Source organism: Canis aureus, chromosome 16 (assembly GCF_053574225.1).
Source record: "Canis aureus isolate CA01 chromosome 16, VMU_Caureus_v.1.0, whole genome shotgun sequence".
NCBI lineage: Eukaryota > Metazoa > Chordata > Mammalia > Carnivora > Canidae > Canis > Canis aureus.
In genome coordinates this window covers 33,699,229-33,717,473 of record NC_135626.1, presented here as the reverse complement: position 1 = coordinate 33,717,473, position 18,245 = coordinate 33,699,229, and the positions used below count along the sequence as shown (strand labels likewise).

The 18,245-nt window shown below is 40.8% G+C and overlaps 1 protein-coding gene across 3 annotated transcripts in view; it reads right to left on the bottom strand.

Moving 5' to 3' along the window:
- CA10 (carbonic anhydrase 10) overlaps nucleotides 1–18,245 on the bottom strand; it is a 473,876-nt gene that overhangs the window by 90,789 nt on the left and 364,842 nt on the right. For all 3 annotated transcript variants that reach the window (XM_077852675.1, XM_077852674.1, XM_077852676.1), the window contains exon 5: nucleotides 10,571–10,756. In XM_077852675.1, the coding sequence (XP_077708801.1) occupies nucleotides 10,571–10,756 (186 nt within the window). The remainder of the gene's footprint in view (nucleotides 1–10,570; nucleotides 10,757–18,245) is intronic.

Below are 18,245 nucleotides of genomic sequence, written 5' to 3'. Positions count from 1 at the left end.
AAAACTAGAGCAGGGGCACTGAGTCTTGAGGCAGGTGTCTGGTGATCGCTGGGCCTTCCCCTGTTTCCTGGCTGGGAGTGTGATTTAAAACCTCCTGGCTAAGCTCATTTTGCCAAACAGCTCCTGCAGGATCCATTTTTAAGAACCAATCCAGAAATTTCTAGCTCAGCAAACGGGATGCACTCCAAGAAAATGTATTTGCCCACGCCACCTCTGAGCCAAAGGAACATGAGTTCCCGTGCTTTGCGAAGGGAAACAGATGTGTTTATACACAACCAATTTTACAGATATACAATGCCTTGCTTAGTGTATTTCAAAGAAGTGAGAGAAAAAAAAACCCCATCACTATGCATCTGTACGGAACGTCCAGTTATTGTCCATCTGAGAGTGGCAGCTGAATGAATCTACAGTCATCAGCGGGTGCACAAAATGATGCTGTGTCATATTTCCCATTGCAATTTGTGACACTTGGAGAAATAGGCTCCCGTCTCCCTTTACAGCCAGAAGAAGTGCAGGCAATTCCTAAGGCTGATGTAGAACTGGGAGGGGCTGAAATATCCTCTCAGGTGACACACAGGGCACTTGTGATTAGAGAGAATGAACTTACCCATGATCAAGCAGCTGCTTAGAAGCAGAACCAGTTAGCTGCTGCGACTTTGCATTAGCTTAAGTCAGAGACCTGGGCTCAAATCCCCACTCTTCCCCTTATGGACCATGTGATTAAAAGCAGGTTCTTTAATGTCTCTGACTTTTTCTTTTTATAAAATGGTGCTTATGAGTGTTAGCTCACAGATCTGTTGTGAACACTGGGTGTGAGGAGGCACTGAGCACAGTGCCTGGGTCATCGTGCATGCTCAATAAATGAAAGCCAATGGTAGCAATTATATTGGTGTGTTATGATTATCTGCAAAGATTTTGGACTTATCTGCAAGATTTTGGACTAGATGACTGGCACAGCACTTGACAGCTTAAAAAGTCCTATCACAGGAGTGCTTTTTCCCACTGCTATCAACCTATGAGATTATCTATCTATTATCTATCTATCTATCTATCTATCTATCTATCTATCTATCTATCTATGACTGGCATTATTAAACCCAGATCAGAGTTTAAAAAGGTTAAGGAAGGCTAAGTGATTTGTCCAGTTTTGTCCTTACTGAGATCACACAACTAGTAGGTGACAGAATGAGATCTTGAAGGCAGACTTTCTAAGTAAAAATGTTACCCTATGTCCAATGTGTCTGACTCTTGGACCAATGTCCTTTTCCATGGTGTGTGCTCGCCTCTGCTTCCCTGAAGCCCTCTTCTGGGCCAAGGCAACTACTGCTCTTGGAAACTGCCTCTAACAAGCTGATCCAATGAATAATCATGAGAGCAATCCTAGTGTTGCCCTTTTACTGCGAAGATGGGGATAGATTTATAGAGGCTGACTCTGGCTGGTATTTGGGAACGGATAATTACCTTCACTTACTATATCCTAGGCTGCTTCGGCTAAATATTTACTGCCCAGAATTTCACCCTTTCCCACCAATTCTGAACACGAGCATGCCACAGGCAACTAAGTGGCATAATTCATTTGGGGCAACCATAAATCTAAGGCTTCCACCAGAAATGATGCAAAAAATTAATGGAACATGAAATCAAGTAAATGGAATTGAGTACAGTAATTAGTTCATATTTTAATCCTCAGGTCTGTTTATTATCCGTCAACTGGTGAGCAATTAAGTTGACACCATTGAGAAGATTAGCTTTGTTTCAGCAAAAGTTTATCGATATGTCAGAGCAAATGAATCTGGGGGTTTTAAACGGCTTTATTTTGAATTGTACAGCAGCACATCCATGGAGTGGCTAGACATCTAATGATTTAATTTTGCAATATTATTATCTAGATTATTTATATTTAATATTACTGAGCTGTTCTTAGATGGTTATTGGGGAGAGTGGGTAGAAGCGGGGATTCAAACTGTAGAAAAGCGTGGATCATATTCTTAGGTCGTTGTGATTGCCTTTTCATATTAAGACCAACTGAAGGATCTTTAAGGAGCTTTGCTTTCTATTTTAGTTTTCCAGTCTTTCATTTCCACATTTCTTGCAATCAGGCACTATTACAGTTCTTACATTGGTGGTATTTTTGTTGAGGGTGATGTGGTAACTTCTAGATCCATCTCCTCATGGATGCTCATGTTTGTAAAATACTCTGCCAATGTCTTTGCCTTTTTGAGGCTGGCTGAATAAACATCCATGTGATGGGTTCTGCTCATTGTGGTAGAAAATCTGATTATCAGACTACACCTGCTCTATGGGGCAACTAAATCAGATGATCTCAAAGGGGCTGCTGAATCTTGGGATTTAATATGATTTAAATTTGTATCTGAAAAAATTTAAATTTCAAACTTGGGTTCTGGTCCTGATTCAGCCACTGAACCTCAGTGATTTTTGGCAGGGCTCTTATCCTCTCTGGCATCTGATTTTTCTTTTGTACAGTAAGTGGGTTCGAAGAGGTGACATCCATGGGACCTCCAATTTTAACACTTCAGACAGACACTTTGAGCAGACTTGTTCAATAGCAGGTCTATACTTTGAAGTAGGAGAGGTGATCTTTGGTGGAACCTCTGCAAATTTTAGTGAACTGTTGACAGTGGTTTGAGTAGTGGTGAATGGGTCATTCTTACTTTACACCTTTCTTTTCCAATTGATTTTATTCCTGTGGTTTTGGAAATGGGCGGAAAAAAAAAAGTACAGCTAGTTTGTAGAAACAATGCCATTGGTTACTAAATAAAGGAAGACCACATTCGAAACTTGTAAAGCCATAACAGTAATGGTCTCCATGGTGACAGATTCTACACTGAAACTTGATCAAATCCCAGTTAATGCCTGTCTTTAATAATGTCTTTGTAATATTATACCTTCTTTTCTGCTTTAGACAGAACACCAGAAAGGAGATTAGAGTCCAGTAGAGGAGGATGGTAGCTATCATAATGTCATCCCGGCAGGATCAGCTCAGAGTTATGAGGCAAGTTAGGATGAGAGTCAACAGGATAATGAGTTGACCTCAGCAAATTGTCAAATGCAGTGTCTTCTCTTGTTGGCTGCCCCATGGTGTCCATCTAAAACTAGCAATCCAGGAAGGTGCTGACTTGATTGGGTTGTCTCTTCCCAGAAGTAATTACAAAAATGTCCAAAGGGAAGGATCTGTATCCTTACTTAGATCACAGTCATCATCCGCTTACTGGTATCCTCATAATATGCCCTACCATCATCTGGGCTTCTGACTTCTGTTTGCTTTGCTTCTTGAAGGCCAGTTCGCTAACTCTGAGTGGGACTGGCTCCTGCGATCCAGAACTTTGGCTGCTAGCATTGGCAAAGACAAGTTCCCTGGTCTGATCCTGGGAGTAATTCCAGGGCCTGAAATGTGGAATCTACATGAATTTTTCTAGCAATTGGCTATCTATCAATTGTTCTATTCCTCCTCCCAGGTACCTTGAAGGATTCACTTACTCTGTATTTGTGAATAACAACATAAAATATCTAGAACTTCAGTTGATACTGACATGAACCTTATTAGGTTTGCCATCACGACAACAGAATTTAATTCATAACATACGGGCATAATATAGGCGTTCTGAAAGTTGAAATCTTTTAAGTTATCTTCACTTGCTCATTCAATCTTTTCATTCAAGAGTATCTGTCAGGTGCCTGTCACATGTATGGGGACATATTAAAAATGTACAACCTACTCTGTGTCTGCAGGAGCTCACAGTCTGGGAAGTCAGGGGCTTCCCCATGGTCTACAGATCTTTGAATTTCCCCCCTGGGCTAGACCCCAGAGTAGGTGAGTAATCACTATTACGGAGTTTATGGGCAGGTACACCTTGGCTTATGTTAAGCAACGTTATGAATCAGAAGACCTGAGCTAAGCCCAACCTTAATCATTTATTGTCTGCATGGTCTTGCGCCTTAGTTTCTCCAGGTAAGGGGGGGATAATAAGAAGAGGCAACTTCACTGAGCTAGTGTTTGCTGATTAAATGGGAGAATTTATGTTACGCTTTGAAATTCATTGAGAGTAAAGGCCAGAGTACATACAAAGTCCAGGCAAAGAGGACATAATGTGCAGTGGCCCTGCCCCTCTTACCTCTCTGACTTCTCACACCCTCTCACTCACCCCTGTGGTCACACTGCTTTCCTCTTCCTAGAACACTCACAGCTCTCTTCCACTTCAAAACCATGGTACCGGCTGTTACCTCTGTCTGGAATGTCCTTCCCCTAGACATCTCTATGGCAACCTCACAAATGTCATCCTCTCAATACAGCTTCATGGACCATCCTGTTTACTTGTAACTCATTACTGCATGCTCTGATCCCTCCCGATCCTATTTCTTTTCCCATAGCGTTTATCATATTCTAATTTACCATATACACTTACTCATTTAATATGTTTATTATTTATTATTTTTCCTTTCTCACATACAGGAAGGATTTTTGTCTGTTTTCTTCACTGCAGCACATGGTAGGCACTCAATAATTTGTTAGCTGAATGAATGAATGAATGGATGAAAGCAAATCCCAAAGCATGTAAAGAGTGGCTGGATGCTAGCAATGAGATTCTGCAGTTACCTGTAGATGTGCCTGAGCAAGTTCTGGATTGTGCTGCAGAGTAAATGATTCAAGTTTGTGCCTTGTTCTCTAAGATGACGCTTTTTGTATTCAATCCTTTTGTGTTCTTTATCACATCAAGGATAGGTCTGGGTTAGTACCTTGTTAATACATTTTGAATCTCTCAAAGCACAATCCTTTCTCAATGAAAGCCCGGAACACTAGTTAGTGTTTGCTGTGAACTAAACCATTCTTCCTGTTTCCCAGTTTCTGATAGGACTTGATGCTTTGGACAGCCTTTATCCAAACACTCCATCTTCAATTTAAATGAGGCTGGATATTCCTAGTATAGTCAATAGGTACAACACACTCAAGATTCCACGAAAAAATGCCTATAAATTTTGAATTCTTAGGTCACCAATAGTTGACTGAGTCACTGATTCAGTGATTGAATGACTCATTCCACAAACATCAATTAAGCGCCCACTGTATGTTGGGTACTATGCTAGGTGTATGGTATACAAAGATGAATAGTGAAAAAAGTCCCTGTCCTTAAGGGGTTTCTGAAGATCATTTATTCTTTCATTCAGTAAACATGTATGGACTCTGCTCTCATGTGTCTGACATTGTACAAGGTGCTGAGAATACAGCGATGATCAAAATAAAATCTCTATTAACAAAGAACTACAGTTCCGAGAGAAGCAAGAGTAAACAGTTATAAAATCTACACTGATGGGCAATTTAGTAGATTGGGGTCAGCAAAATTTTTGTGTAAAAGACTGGATATTTTGTAAATATATTGGCTTTTGCAGGCCACACATGGTCTCTGTTGTACATTTTTCCTCCTCCTCCTCCCCCTCCTTCTATTTATTTTTTGTATATTTTTTTATTGGAGTTTGATTTGCCAACATGTAGCATAACACCCAGTGCTCATCCCTTCTTCTTCTTAAAACAAACAATCCTTTAAACATGTAAACTATTTTTAGCTACTCAACTGAATTTGGTTCACAGGCTATGGCTTGTGGGTTATTGAAATAGATGAATATGGAGGATTCTCAGGGAGTCAAGAGGAAGCAGCATGTTTCTGGCTAGGAGGAGGGAAGGAGGCTTGGAAATCTCCAGGGGATGGAGGTGGGGAGGATATTGTTCTGGAATGAAGAAGAGTGACAGAAAGCTGGCATTCAGGATACAGGGAGCTACAGCACTCAGGAAGCTCTTCCATACATTATGACCATGTACATGCTATTCTTAAACATCCCAATTCTCATTCCCCTTCAAAACTCCGCTTGTGCCAACGAACATCTCTACAAGGAGGTCCCAGCCTCCCAGCAAAGTGCTAATTACATTGCCTGAGTACCTCCCCCCAGAGCTGTTGAATGCCTAATGGGGCACTGGTTCTCAGTTATGTGCTCCTCAGCGCTTTTCATACTTTAGCACACTTCAGGACAATTTGATGTTGCTTATTCCTACAAATTTGTGTGGCTTTAAGTCAAGCCTGTCTCTAAAGGATGGCAAATAACTGACTCCTTTAAGGGGACAGGCCTGCATTTTCTGCATTTCTCACTTATTTGCCCTGAGATAATTGTTTTCTCTATTCTGGCTCTGAGCCACTAAATACATAAACAAACAAACAACTAAATAAATAAATAAATAAATAAATAAATAAATAAATAACATGACTTTTATTCCACCTTTTAATGGAAAAGTCTTATCTGCATTCATAGCAATAGCTGTGGATGGTTTCCTTGCTTGGATATGTTTGAGCAGAACCAGAGACCCAGGAGGCTGAGCCTGGAAAGGCTGATGTTCCTACCTGATCTTCAGTGGGAGCAGCGACCATGTCAGGCCACAGAGGTGTCCATCCATCCTCTCCTTAAAACCATCCTGAGAGAGAGCTAGTTCATAACCCCCTTCCAGAACCATCCTCAAACATAACCCACGTTACACTGTATTTTAAATATACGTATCTCTCACTAGCTGTCTGCTTTGCTGGGCTGTGGTGCTCAGCACACAGCAGAAGCATTGGAGGCACGTGAAGAGTGGATGAAATGAATGCTGAGGATCTGTTACAAGTGTCCCACGAAGTGGCTGGTGCGAGTCTCAGTATACTCCCTGACGCCTTCGAAAATAACTTGAAGGTTTTTAAAATGAGTATTTCCAACCTCCCCTCAAAAAGAGAGCTTCTTTTTGCCTAGCCTCATTCCTGGAACTTCATCCATCACATAATTCTTTTCAAATATTATCTTTTGTCAGGTTAACATATTTGTTTCTTTCTGCAAAGACCCTCCTTTATAGTGGACGTGAATCTAGCCACTTAGACATGATTAGCAAGCGAAGGGTCTTACTTATTAAAAACAGTTAATTTTCCCTTCTTGAAAAAATGGAGCTATTTGAATCCCTGAATATACTCATTTATCACCAACCCCCAACGAGGCATCCAGGAGTTCTCCGTGTAGGACATGAATAATTTTTATAAAAACGCAGTTGCTGACTGTGTCGTACATCCACGCAGCTTTATAAAACAAAGCAAATGATTACCATCAATTACAATAACCTCACCAGACAAGACTGCAATTAATCTACAGCTCTTGAGATAACGACTGTTGCACTGTGCCAAGGAAAATGCCTGGCATTAATTGACTTATCACGATCAGCAATGATGGATGGGACAGATGGCAATGTGATTATTCATTGTCAACAAAATAAACACACGCTCTGTTGCTAGAAGTGTCTACTTAGGTCCTCTCAGGGGATAGCCAAACACAGAGACCAAAGGTGGTTTTGAAGAGAGCACAAAATAAAAATAAGATGTTAACCTACAGGATGGGCTACATCTACTTTAACTGGGGCTTAACACTCAGTGGAATCTGTTTGGAAGACATTTTCTATAAGGAAATTGTGGATTGCATGGGATTTCAGCACGAGAAGGTGCATTACTTGCTCATTAAGATATGAGTCACCTTTATGAAGTCCTCAAATTCCATTCCATGCTCAATAATTCCAGTGATGAGAATTCACTATTTTCAGAGGCAAGCTCATTCCATTGATGGATAGCTGTCATTGTTAGAATATATATTTATTTATAGCTGAACTCCATCTTTCCAGGACTTCCATCCATGGACCCTCATATCAGAGAAGGTGCCAAACTTTTCTCATTATCTAAACTCTTTTAAATATCTCAAAGGCCAATATCTACCCACATGACCCTGTTTTGGTGCTTCCAACATTCTGATTCCTTGCATCTAAACCCATACCAGTTTAGAGACCATTCATACTGAGGGGCTTGGAAAGAAATGACCACAGCTGATGTGGTCTGCCCAAGACAAGGTGTAATGATACTTATGCTGAGGCTAATGCTCTAACTTGTCTTGGAGCAGTGGCTGTGTGTGGCTGTCCTTCTTGGGAAGCTGTTCTCCAAATCTCATCAGTCTAGACAGCATTTGCATTTGCAATGACACCTGGGTGCCCTTTTTAATTTTTGTGCAATACGGTTTTATTGATTAAGTTCTCATTGTTTAGAAAGCTGGGATAATTCAGGCAGAGCCTGAGCTAAAACTGACTGGCTCAGTGGTCACTAACCAAAATCTCTTGGGGGGGATTTTTACAAATGTGTGTACTTGGACCCCACTCCTGGAGACCCCAATTTGAGTGCTTTAGGGAAGGATGCAAATGTAAATAATTTGACAATAGTCCCCAGTTAATTCTGACTTGCAACTCTGTTTAGATGCTTTATTCATTGAGGGCACTTAATAATGTACTACTGAGTGAGTGCTTCACAAACCTAATCATCAGACTCTCCTGGGAGCTTTAAAAATGCAGATTCCTTGGAGTGCTTGATACCTGTGGTCTGGGTACATCTAGGAAAATTAATACTTTGAAAGATCACATTGTTATATGTATCCCTTAAGGATTTTGGAGACACTCGTTTACTCCAAAATTGTAGTTCCTATACAAATTACAAAGCACTTTTATCACACATTGAAGGAAAAGGCAGTTCTAAGGAATTCTACAGAGTGAAGATTCCAGCCAAGTAACCATCCACATTTTTTCACCCATTTAATAAATTCATTAATAAATTAATTTAGTCTGAGGCAATATTATGATAAGGATCAGAATATAACAGTTCAGTGAGGGAGAAAAGCAAAGAAATAAAAGCAAATAAATGAGCCAGTAAACCAACAAATAAAATAGTTACAAATACTGAAATAATATGTATTTAAAAAAGGAAGTGTTTATCTAATTTGAATATTCCCTAGTTCAGAGTGACAGTCTCCAGTCACTCTCAATGCATGGATTTTCTCCCTGCTTTCACTATATTCCCTACTATACTCCAACTCAGAATCTGCAACTTTAGGGAGTTTTTTTTTTTTCCCATTAGGGTGCCTTTGGCAGACATCCCTAATCAATCCTAGCATTTTTCCCTATGGATCCAGAAAGGAGGCTCATTCCTGCTCAACCTTGTCCTCCATGCAGCCATTACGAATAGAGGATGATGAACTCCACCCACCCCTTCCCCAATACACACAAGACCCTGACACAACTTGGTGACTTTGTTGTCCTTCATTTCTTGCTTTATCCTTGTTGTCTATCAGTTCTTGAGTACTCCAAGTGTTCCTTATATCTGAAATCCCACTTAATTTTCAAAATAACCTTGTGTTGTGTTTAAACTCAGCCTTAGAAGGATCAAGAAACCATCTCAAAATCATACAATAAATGAATATCAGAGCAGGAGGTACAAACTCAGGTACTTTGACTTCAGAGCTGATGTTCTTACAAAGTATTTGGCACTGCCTTTCTTTCTTAGCCCAGTTCAAAGAGCCCCACCTCTGGGACACTTCTCCTGATCCCTTCAGGTAAAATCTGTCACTTCTTCCTGTGAGTTGGCCAGCATCTTCGTACATCTTCATAACAGAATGGCTATACTTTATTGCTTTGAATATAGTACTCTTTGAACTCCTCTGTGGTAGGAGCTTTGTCTTTTTGTTTTGTTTTGTTTTCTTTTAAATCTTTGTATCCCTAGTACCTAGCAAAGAGCCTAGGTAGATTCTCAGTTGGCACTTTGAAACAATCATTAAAATCTGGCCACTGGACTCATCAAGGTCGGGCTCTCTTTCTCAGTGTAGGGCTTTACTATATTAAAAACAATGTTAGGTTTAAACATAATGTTGACTGAAGAAAAATGAAAAAGACCAAGTCAATAATGAGATCATACTTCTGTTATTTCAAAGCTTTCTTGACATCAGTTACTGAAGATTTTTAAACAGAAACCGGATATTTAGCATAGAAGCCCCCCTGACTCCTGGCTGATAACCACCCTCAGGTGTAAGAGGACAAATTAACTATACCATGCTTGTCAAGTGTCAGAACCCAGATGACACCTGTTTAAACTGTGGCTCTCATTCTATAATGGAAACTGGTTTGGCTCACTGCTGTGGCTTGAGCTCAATCTGGATTGATGGTGGCACACAGTGATACTCACCATTGATGGTGACATACAATGACATTTCCATTCTGTAGGAAGTCAGGCGGACTATTTACCTGCCTGACATTTATTTCACAGTGAGCTATAGTTTTGTGCAAATAAGACCCATTCTACCAGAAGGGGTAGACCTATACTCTCATATGGGAGGCTGATGGTTCAGATAGGTATCAGAGAAAGTGTGCATGAAAGGTGAGGGCTTGGGATTAAAATAATGCTCCAGAGATACTGGAAGGCATGAGTCACAAGAGCTGCCAATATCTCAGAGGGCAATACCCAGTCCCACTTTCATTGTGGCCTTCCCTCAAAAACAGCGGAAGCACATTTATAGACTTCCACGTCAACTTGCAAAAAACAGATGGAGAAAGGAGGCACTGACCTTCTCATTTCACAGATTTAAAAGAAAGATTTCCATCTGTTATCTCACCTTGGGTATAAATAGACACCGAGTCTTATTAATTGGCACTCAACTTTAGTACCTCAATAGTTCTGCATACCTCCCCAGAGAAGGCTTGTCCATTGAGGAGGTGCTCCGACCCTTGGCTGTCCTCACTCCCAAAGTGTAGTCGGATCTCCTCCAGCCGGTGGCTGTATGTCATGGGCCCTCCTGATATGTTGACCAAGTGCTCCTTGTCTAGGCGCAGGGACACGTGTCTTCCAGTGTTGTACATGGTCCCACTGACCTGTAAGGCAACGCACAACAGGTCAAGCAAGGCTCTTCTTTCCATTTCTCACCAAACCCAGCAGTGCTGAGACCAATGCCTTTTGCTTCCTTTGGATGGGAACATATTAGGCTGAGTCTACATACAGAGTAGAGAGTAGCAATACCCCCAGGGCATTCCTGTCCTACTTGGCTTAACCACATTTATGAACACATGATCATTTAGCAATTTGGGGTAGGAATTCAAAGGAGACCTCAGAAACTGCGACTAATATTTTGGACATTGCACCATTGTATAAAAGATAATTTGTCCCTCTCAACAACAGGTGTTGACAAGGATGTGGAGAAAAAGGAACCCTTGTGCACTGTCCGTGGGAATGCAAAGTGGCATAGTCATTCTGCAAAACAGTATGGAGGTTCCTCAAAAAGTTAAAAAAAGAATTACCCTTCGATCCAGCAATCACACTACTGGATATTTACCCAGAGAATACAAAGATGCTAACACAAAGGCATACATGCAACCCTGTGTCTATAGCAGCATTATTTGCAAGAGCCAAACTAAGGAAGCACCCCAAGTATCCATTGATAGATAAATGGATAAAGAAGATGTGGTGCGTATATATACAATGGAATATTTACCAGCCATAAAAAAGTATGGAATCTTGACATTTGCAACAACATAGATGGAGCTAGAGAATATAAGGCTAAGCAAAATGAATCAATCAGAGAAAGTCAAATACCATATGATCTCACTCATATGTGGAATTTAAGAAGTAAAACAAATGAGCAAAGGAAGAAAAGAGAGAGAGAGAAATCATGAAATAGACTCAACTCTAGAGAACAAACTAATGGTTACTGGAGGGGCGGTGGGTGGGTGGGTGGGGGTAGGGGGAACAGGTGATAGGGATGAAGGAGCATGCTTGTCATGATGAGCACTAGGAGACATATGGAAGTGTTTAATCACTATAGTGTACACCTGAACTAATATTACAGCATATGCTAACTGAAATTTAAATAACAACTTAAAAAAATAACTTGCCCCTATTACCATAGGGGACGTTGAGATACTGCAAAATTAAAATCTCAGGTATGAGAAACTGGAGAAAGCAAGAGATGCCACAAAAGCCAAATGAGAGACAAGGAATCCAAAATGGGTGAAGAGGAGCAGATCCTCATGAGAGACTGAAGGCTCTGGTCTGAAGTCCCAAGTGTGCAGTTCAGTGTGTCTTTGTTAGGTCCCTCTCTTGCGCCTGCCACTAGACATAGAGCATAGAGCGTGAGCTGTGATCCCTTCTCAGAGCTCATGGACTCAGTGCTAAGCTAAAGAGATGAATACAAGTTGCCTATGTTTCTTCCTCACTCCTGATTCCATCTTGCACCAGCCTCTCAAATCGCTGACCTTACTGCTTGGTATTCCTTTTTCTTCTTTTCTCTTTGAACTTGATATTCAGCTTCATTTTCTTGGACTTAGCACCTCTCAACACTTGATCCTAGAACTCTGATTCCTACCTGTGACTCTACTGCCTTAGTCTTCTGGGTTCACTCAGCTTTTGGGGGCAGAACAAAAGCTTAAAGGAGACTTTGAATGGGTCTGAATGGAATGCTCTGGGCTCTCAGAGGCTGAGATGATTGGATTTTCTTTCTGCTTATTCTGACTCCTTTGGTCCCAGCTGTCTGGCCTAGAGATTCCTTAAGGGCTTCATGTAACATCTGATACCTTTAATTAGTCACGGTTTCATACGTTTTCTCTATAGCACTACCCTTACCTGCCCCTCTACTTTTCTGACACTAACCTTGTGAATAATCAAATAGGTCTGTAGATGGCTTACTGTGGCAGACAGTAATGCCCACTAATATTCAACTAACTTATTATTCTGCCATTTTGCTGTAAGGTGGAGCCCATGTGACTGATGTTGGCCATGGGATATGAGGGGACATGACAGGTGTCACTTCCAGGGTGAAACAGTGAAAAACGTATGCACAAGTCTCCAGTCTCTCTCTCCCCTTGAGACATCAATCACTGGGGCTACGTGGAAAAATGTAAATGTGTTGCAGCTACAAGATGGAGTTCATGTCAGCCTGGGTGTTTGGCAGAGTAAAGGGCAGATTGCAAAAGTGGCCAGAATTCTTCCCCTCCCTGTAAGTGCATTTTTTACAACATGCCCCTGTAGCTGCTCCCATCAAGATAGGGGTCTGCTTCTCTACCTCTGACTCTGGGCTGGCTTTGTCACTTGCTTTGGCCAATAGGGAACACAGCACTTGTGCTCTGAGAGTAGGCTTTTAGAGGCCTTGCTTATTTCCTCACTCCTTCTTGGAGACCTGAGACCACCATGTCAGTGAACCTGGGCTAGCCTGGTGAGGGATGACATCACACTGAAGAGCATCATCCCAGGAGAAGCCATCTCAGATTGATCATTTCCTGTCTGACCCGCCAGCTGACTGGCCCAGCCGAGGTCAGCTTAGCCTGGCCTAGACCAGAAGAACTGCCCACAGACCCACGACTTGGAAGCTAAATAATTGGTGTTTCAAGTCCCTAAGTTTTGGAGGTTGTTATGGGGTAAAAGCTAAGTCATTCATCTTACCCCTTCTGAATCTGGTATCAACTCTTTTGAGTGCCTGGCAGTATTGAGTACCTGAACTGGAAAGTCACGTGGGGCCCAGAGACTCAGCCTGCTGGGTAGCTGGAAGTCAGACCAGAAAGAGAGAGAAGAGAGAAGGAGATGTGCCAACAGTGATGGAGGAAACTGTGCACTGAGAGAGAGAACAGCCACTTGACCTTCAGAAACCTTCGCATCTCTTTGTTCACAGTTCCTCCACGAAGCCTGAGCTGCATTCTCTCAGATGCTTTACCTCTCATCAATAAATCCATTTTTTTCTCAAGTTATCTATTCTTTGCAACCAGATAACCCCACAGTGTTCACTCCTATTCTCCAGTCTCTAATAAATACATATATAGTCAGTATGAGATCATGAGAGCTTGTTTTTTTCTTTTCACGTCCCAACTCATGATTTTCTTTGCAGTAAAATGGTTAAAGATAGATTTGTGTTTGACATTGCATCCATTGTTAAGTAAATTTTACTTTTTCTAATTGTTAAGATAATATACAGGTATTATATATGGTTAAAAAAATAAAAATAAAATAAAACAAATATGACACAGAAAAAAAAAAAGATATAGAATGACTCAAGGCAATAAAAATAAGTCACAAGGGGATCCCTGGATGGCTCAGCGGTTTGGGCGCGTGCCTTCAGCCCAGGGCATGGTCCTGGAGTCCTGGGATCGAGTCCCATATCAGGCTCCCCGCATGGAGCCTGCTTCTCCCTCTGCCTGTGTCTCTGCCTCTCTCTCTCTCTGTATCTCTCATGAATAAATAAAGTCTCTAAAAAAAAATAAGTCACAATTCCACAATTACCCAAGGATCACCACTAATACTTTGGTATATATATTCTTAAAATTATATATACTATAACACATATATATAATTCTATATACCCATATTTTAACAAGCTCACTTTATATATGTGTCTGTATAATCAGATAAGTGATTTTTCACACACATATATATGAGTTTGTGTATATAAATATATACTATTATATATAACATTAACTGTAACATTATATATTAATATATCAATTATATTAAATGTAATTATATTAATATATAATATACTATAATATAGTATAATAGATGAATGTCATACCATTTAACATAATAATAAATATTACATAATTATTATGTACTATATATTTATTATACACAAATAATTATATATTACATATGCAAACACAATATTGTTATTTATATGTTTACATAAATATCACATATGATTATATATTATATAAATATACATATATAATTTTCACAAACATGAATATTTCTGGGTCATTAAACTGTTCTGTAATATTCCTTTGAAATGGTTGCATAATCAGTATAAAAAAAGTACATGGCTTGTTGAATATTTACATTCCTTTCACTTTTTCACTATTTCAAAAATGTACTGCAATGAGTATCCTATGGATAAATAGTTTTACTACTCCAGGGATCTTTCACTGGGCAAATTCTGTGTCAAATGGTATACACATTGTTAGAGTGCTTATTGTCCATTGCCACATCCATCTACTGTAGAGAGTAGATCCCAAAGAGCAGAGCTGGATCTCTGTAATTCTCTTCAAATGATATGAAAAATAGCACCATGAGATTCAACCAGTAACATCCACGGGCACCTATGGTATGTGAGGCAGTGTAAAAGGAACTGCTCTGAATTATTTTTTTTCTAAAGATTTAATTTATCTATTTGAGAGACAGCGTGCATCAGGGGGGAGGGGCAGAAAGAGAGGGAGCAGACTCCCTACTGAGCAGGGAGCACAACCTGGGGCTTGATCCCAGGACCCCAGGATCATTACCTGAACTGAAGGCAGATGCTTAACAGACTGAGCCGCCCAGGTGTCCCACTGCTCTGAATTCTTAGAGGATATATGCTCTGTCCCCATCAGGCAAGTATCTGGGACTTTCCTGCACTTCTAGAAATCTTTCCATCTGTGCTGTCTAATGTCTAATGTTCCTAAGAAAATTGTTGCACATTGGCAGGGACCATGTGGTACGCTTTCTGCATTTCCCCAGGACTTAAAAAACATCCTGGCACACAGCAGGTGGAAGAATCAAGGATTCTTGAGTCGAATGATTCCCAATGTGCCTCTTGATGACCGTAGGTGCTTTGGTTAATTTCCTGAAGCCTCAGTTTCCCTAAACATAATGTAGAGATAAGAAAATATCCCTTATGAAAATACAGGAAAGGAAACTCTAAGGCATATAGAGAACAAATGTCAAAATGATAGAACAAATCTTCCTTATCAGTAATTACTTTAAATGTAAATAGATTCCACTTATAGGAGGTACCTAGAGTGGTCAGAGTCATAGAGAGAGAAAGTGGGAATGGTTTTCAGGAGCTGCAGGAAGAGGAACAGGGAGTTATTAATGGGAACAGAGTTTCAGTTTTGCAAGATGAGAAGAGTTCTGGAGATGGATGCACCAAGGACCACGGGATTGTACTTAAGATCACGAAATGTATATGTAAGAATAGTTAATATGACACATTTTATATGTGTATTTTACCACAGGAAAAAAAAAGTTGGGGGAGAATTCTCTCATGGATTGTGAGAAATAAATAAATAATACATGTAGCAGCCCAACATTTTCATTCTCTTTCTCCCCCACCTTTTGACTTCTGCATGGGTGCCTAGCTGAGGTCAAGGGACCCATGCAATCTTCCCCACTTCCCAGGGCCCAGTGGGATACAGTGCTAAACATCACAATGGAGGACTTCCACTGACTTCTGCGCTGTGATGTTTGCTTGCCCCTCATTTTGGATTTTATTTACTTATTTGTTTAGAGAGTGTGTGAAGTGGGCGAGGGGCAGACAGAGAGGGAGAGAGAATCTTAAGCAGGCTTCATGCCACAGTGCTGAGCCCAACTGGAGGTCCATCCCAGGACCCTGAGATCATGACCTGAGCCGAAATCAAGGGTCTGATGCTTAATGCACTGAGCCACCCAGGCACACACACACCCCTTCCTCTCCCCCCAAGCCCCACACCTCCCCTGGATCATTTTTAAAGGCTATGAAACAAAGCAAAACCAGTGTCATCAGGAATAAGCCCTTCTATTTCTTCCACTCTGCTTCTTCACCACTCCTGCTTACATGGCTCTCTCTTCATTCATTCACTCATGCCTCTTGTCAGTTATTCATAAAATAACACCTCTAAACTGTGCGTGAGGAGCTGAGGATGGCACAGTGAGTAAAACCAGGCACAGACCCTGCCTCATGGAGCTCACACTCTCTATGATGTAGAGACCAGAGCAGGGGAAGTAGAATCCACCTGAAACTCAACCATTTGCCTATACATTCTTACAGCTAGATGCAATGCCCCCTTATCCCCACCCTTTCCCTAGACACTGAAATAACATTAATTTGTATTAATCAAAAAAAGCTGTGTAGCCAGGGTATGGTTTGTTGCACTTTAATTTAAAAATAAAGGCTTGACAACATTATGTATGATATCTAATGGTACATCTGCACTGTAGTAATTAACATTGCCAATAGTGTCATTTTAACTGTAATGTTAATTACAGTGTTTTCAATGAACTACTTTGGTGCACAGCATGTTGGAAAAAGTTGTCTCATGCAGACCAGGAAACAGAGTTGCACAGAAAAGTTGAAGCTGCAGGGGAGATCCTGGTTCCCTCTGGCTGCTTCATGGTTCTCCTGTATGTTTTATTTTAATCCATTGCGAAATGAGGCGAGAGGTGTGATGATCATTTTGCAAGCAAGAGAAGAAAGTGCAGTTGCTGAAGGCTTGGTGACTTTTCCAGGATTACACAACTGGTGGTGGTGACAAAGCCAGGTCTTCTTGATTCCAAGTCCAACAATCTTGATATGAGGAAATGCAAGCATCTCAGCCCATTTCAGAAGGAAGCTATGTGGGGAATTGCGATTTCTCCTCCTGTCTGTGAATGCAGGACTTAGGCAGGTGCAGATGCAGCAAGATTCTTTTTCAGGTAAAGAGTGACCACTGGAATGGACACTTAGCTACTAAAGTTCAATGCGGGAGAAGACCTGGAGAAATCTGTAGGTCAGGGAAGTCCCCTGATTTCCTCACCTGCAGACATTTACACTGGTTTGAGACAGGGTGGAGCTTTATGTGTTGAGGGGAGCATGCAATATTATCTTGATGATTTGAAACCATCTAAAAGCCATGTATTATTTTGCAGAGCAAAATATTAACCTCAGGTTATTCATTTTGTAAAATTGGATGTCTTCATACAGCAAACACAGGTTTGCAGCAGCTCGTGGTTAGCTAGGTCCTGTTATTAATGGACTCATCTCTTTTATTCTGATGACACTGCTATATTAGAGGAAAATGAATTTAGCCAGTGTATTTTTAGGGTAAAGAGATGGTTGATTCTTTGACAGCCAGTGATGATCTTGTTCATAATAGCTGCCATCTTGGTTTGAATGGTTATTTGGTGTCAGATACCATGCTAAGTTCTGAATCTGGACTTAATTCATTCTCATAATTTCTCCCTCACCAAACCCAGCACCAAACAAGTGTGGTATTTATTACACTTATGCCATTTGCTTCCTCTTAGATGGTAGGATAGTGGGTTAACCTCATCTGTGTAGTAGAGGCCTCCCACAGGGCATAACCTGTCCTCTGGGCCTCTGGTGATTTTCCACCAAAAGGCCAACAGCCCATTGGTTGGGAAGCTGGGGCTTTATCCCCCCTCCCCCCATTATCTCTGGCTCTAAAGCCTGTGCTTTAATTGCCAGAAATTCTTAGATAGCACAGTTGACTATCTAATGGTGAAATTTGACAGGTTTTTTAAAAATACGAGTTGATGGTGGAGGAACCCCACCGTGGCTTAAAGTCAAGGTGTTTGGGATTGTTTATTGGATTAGTTAGGGTTCTCCAGAGAAAAGGAATCAGTGGGTGTATATGGCAAGTTCAAATTCTA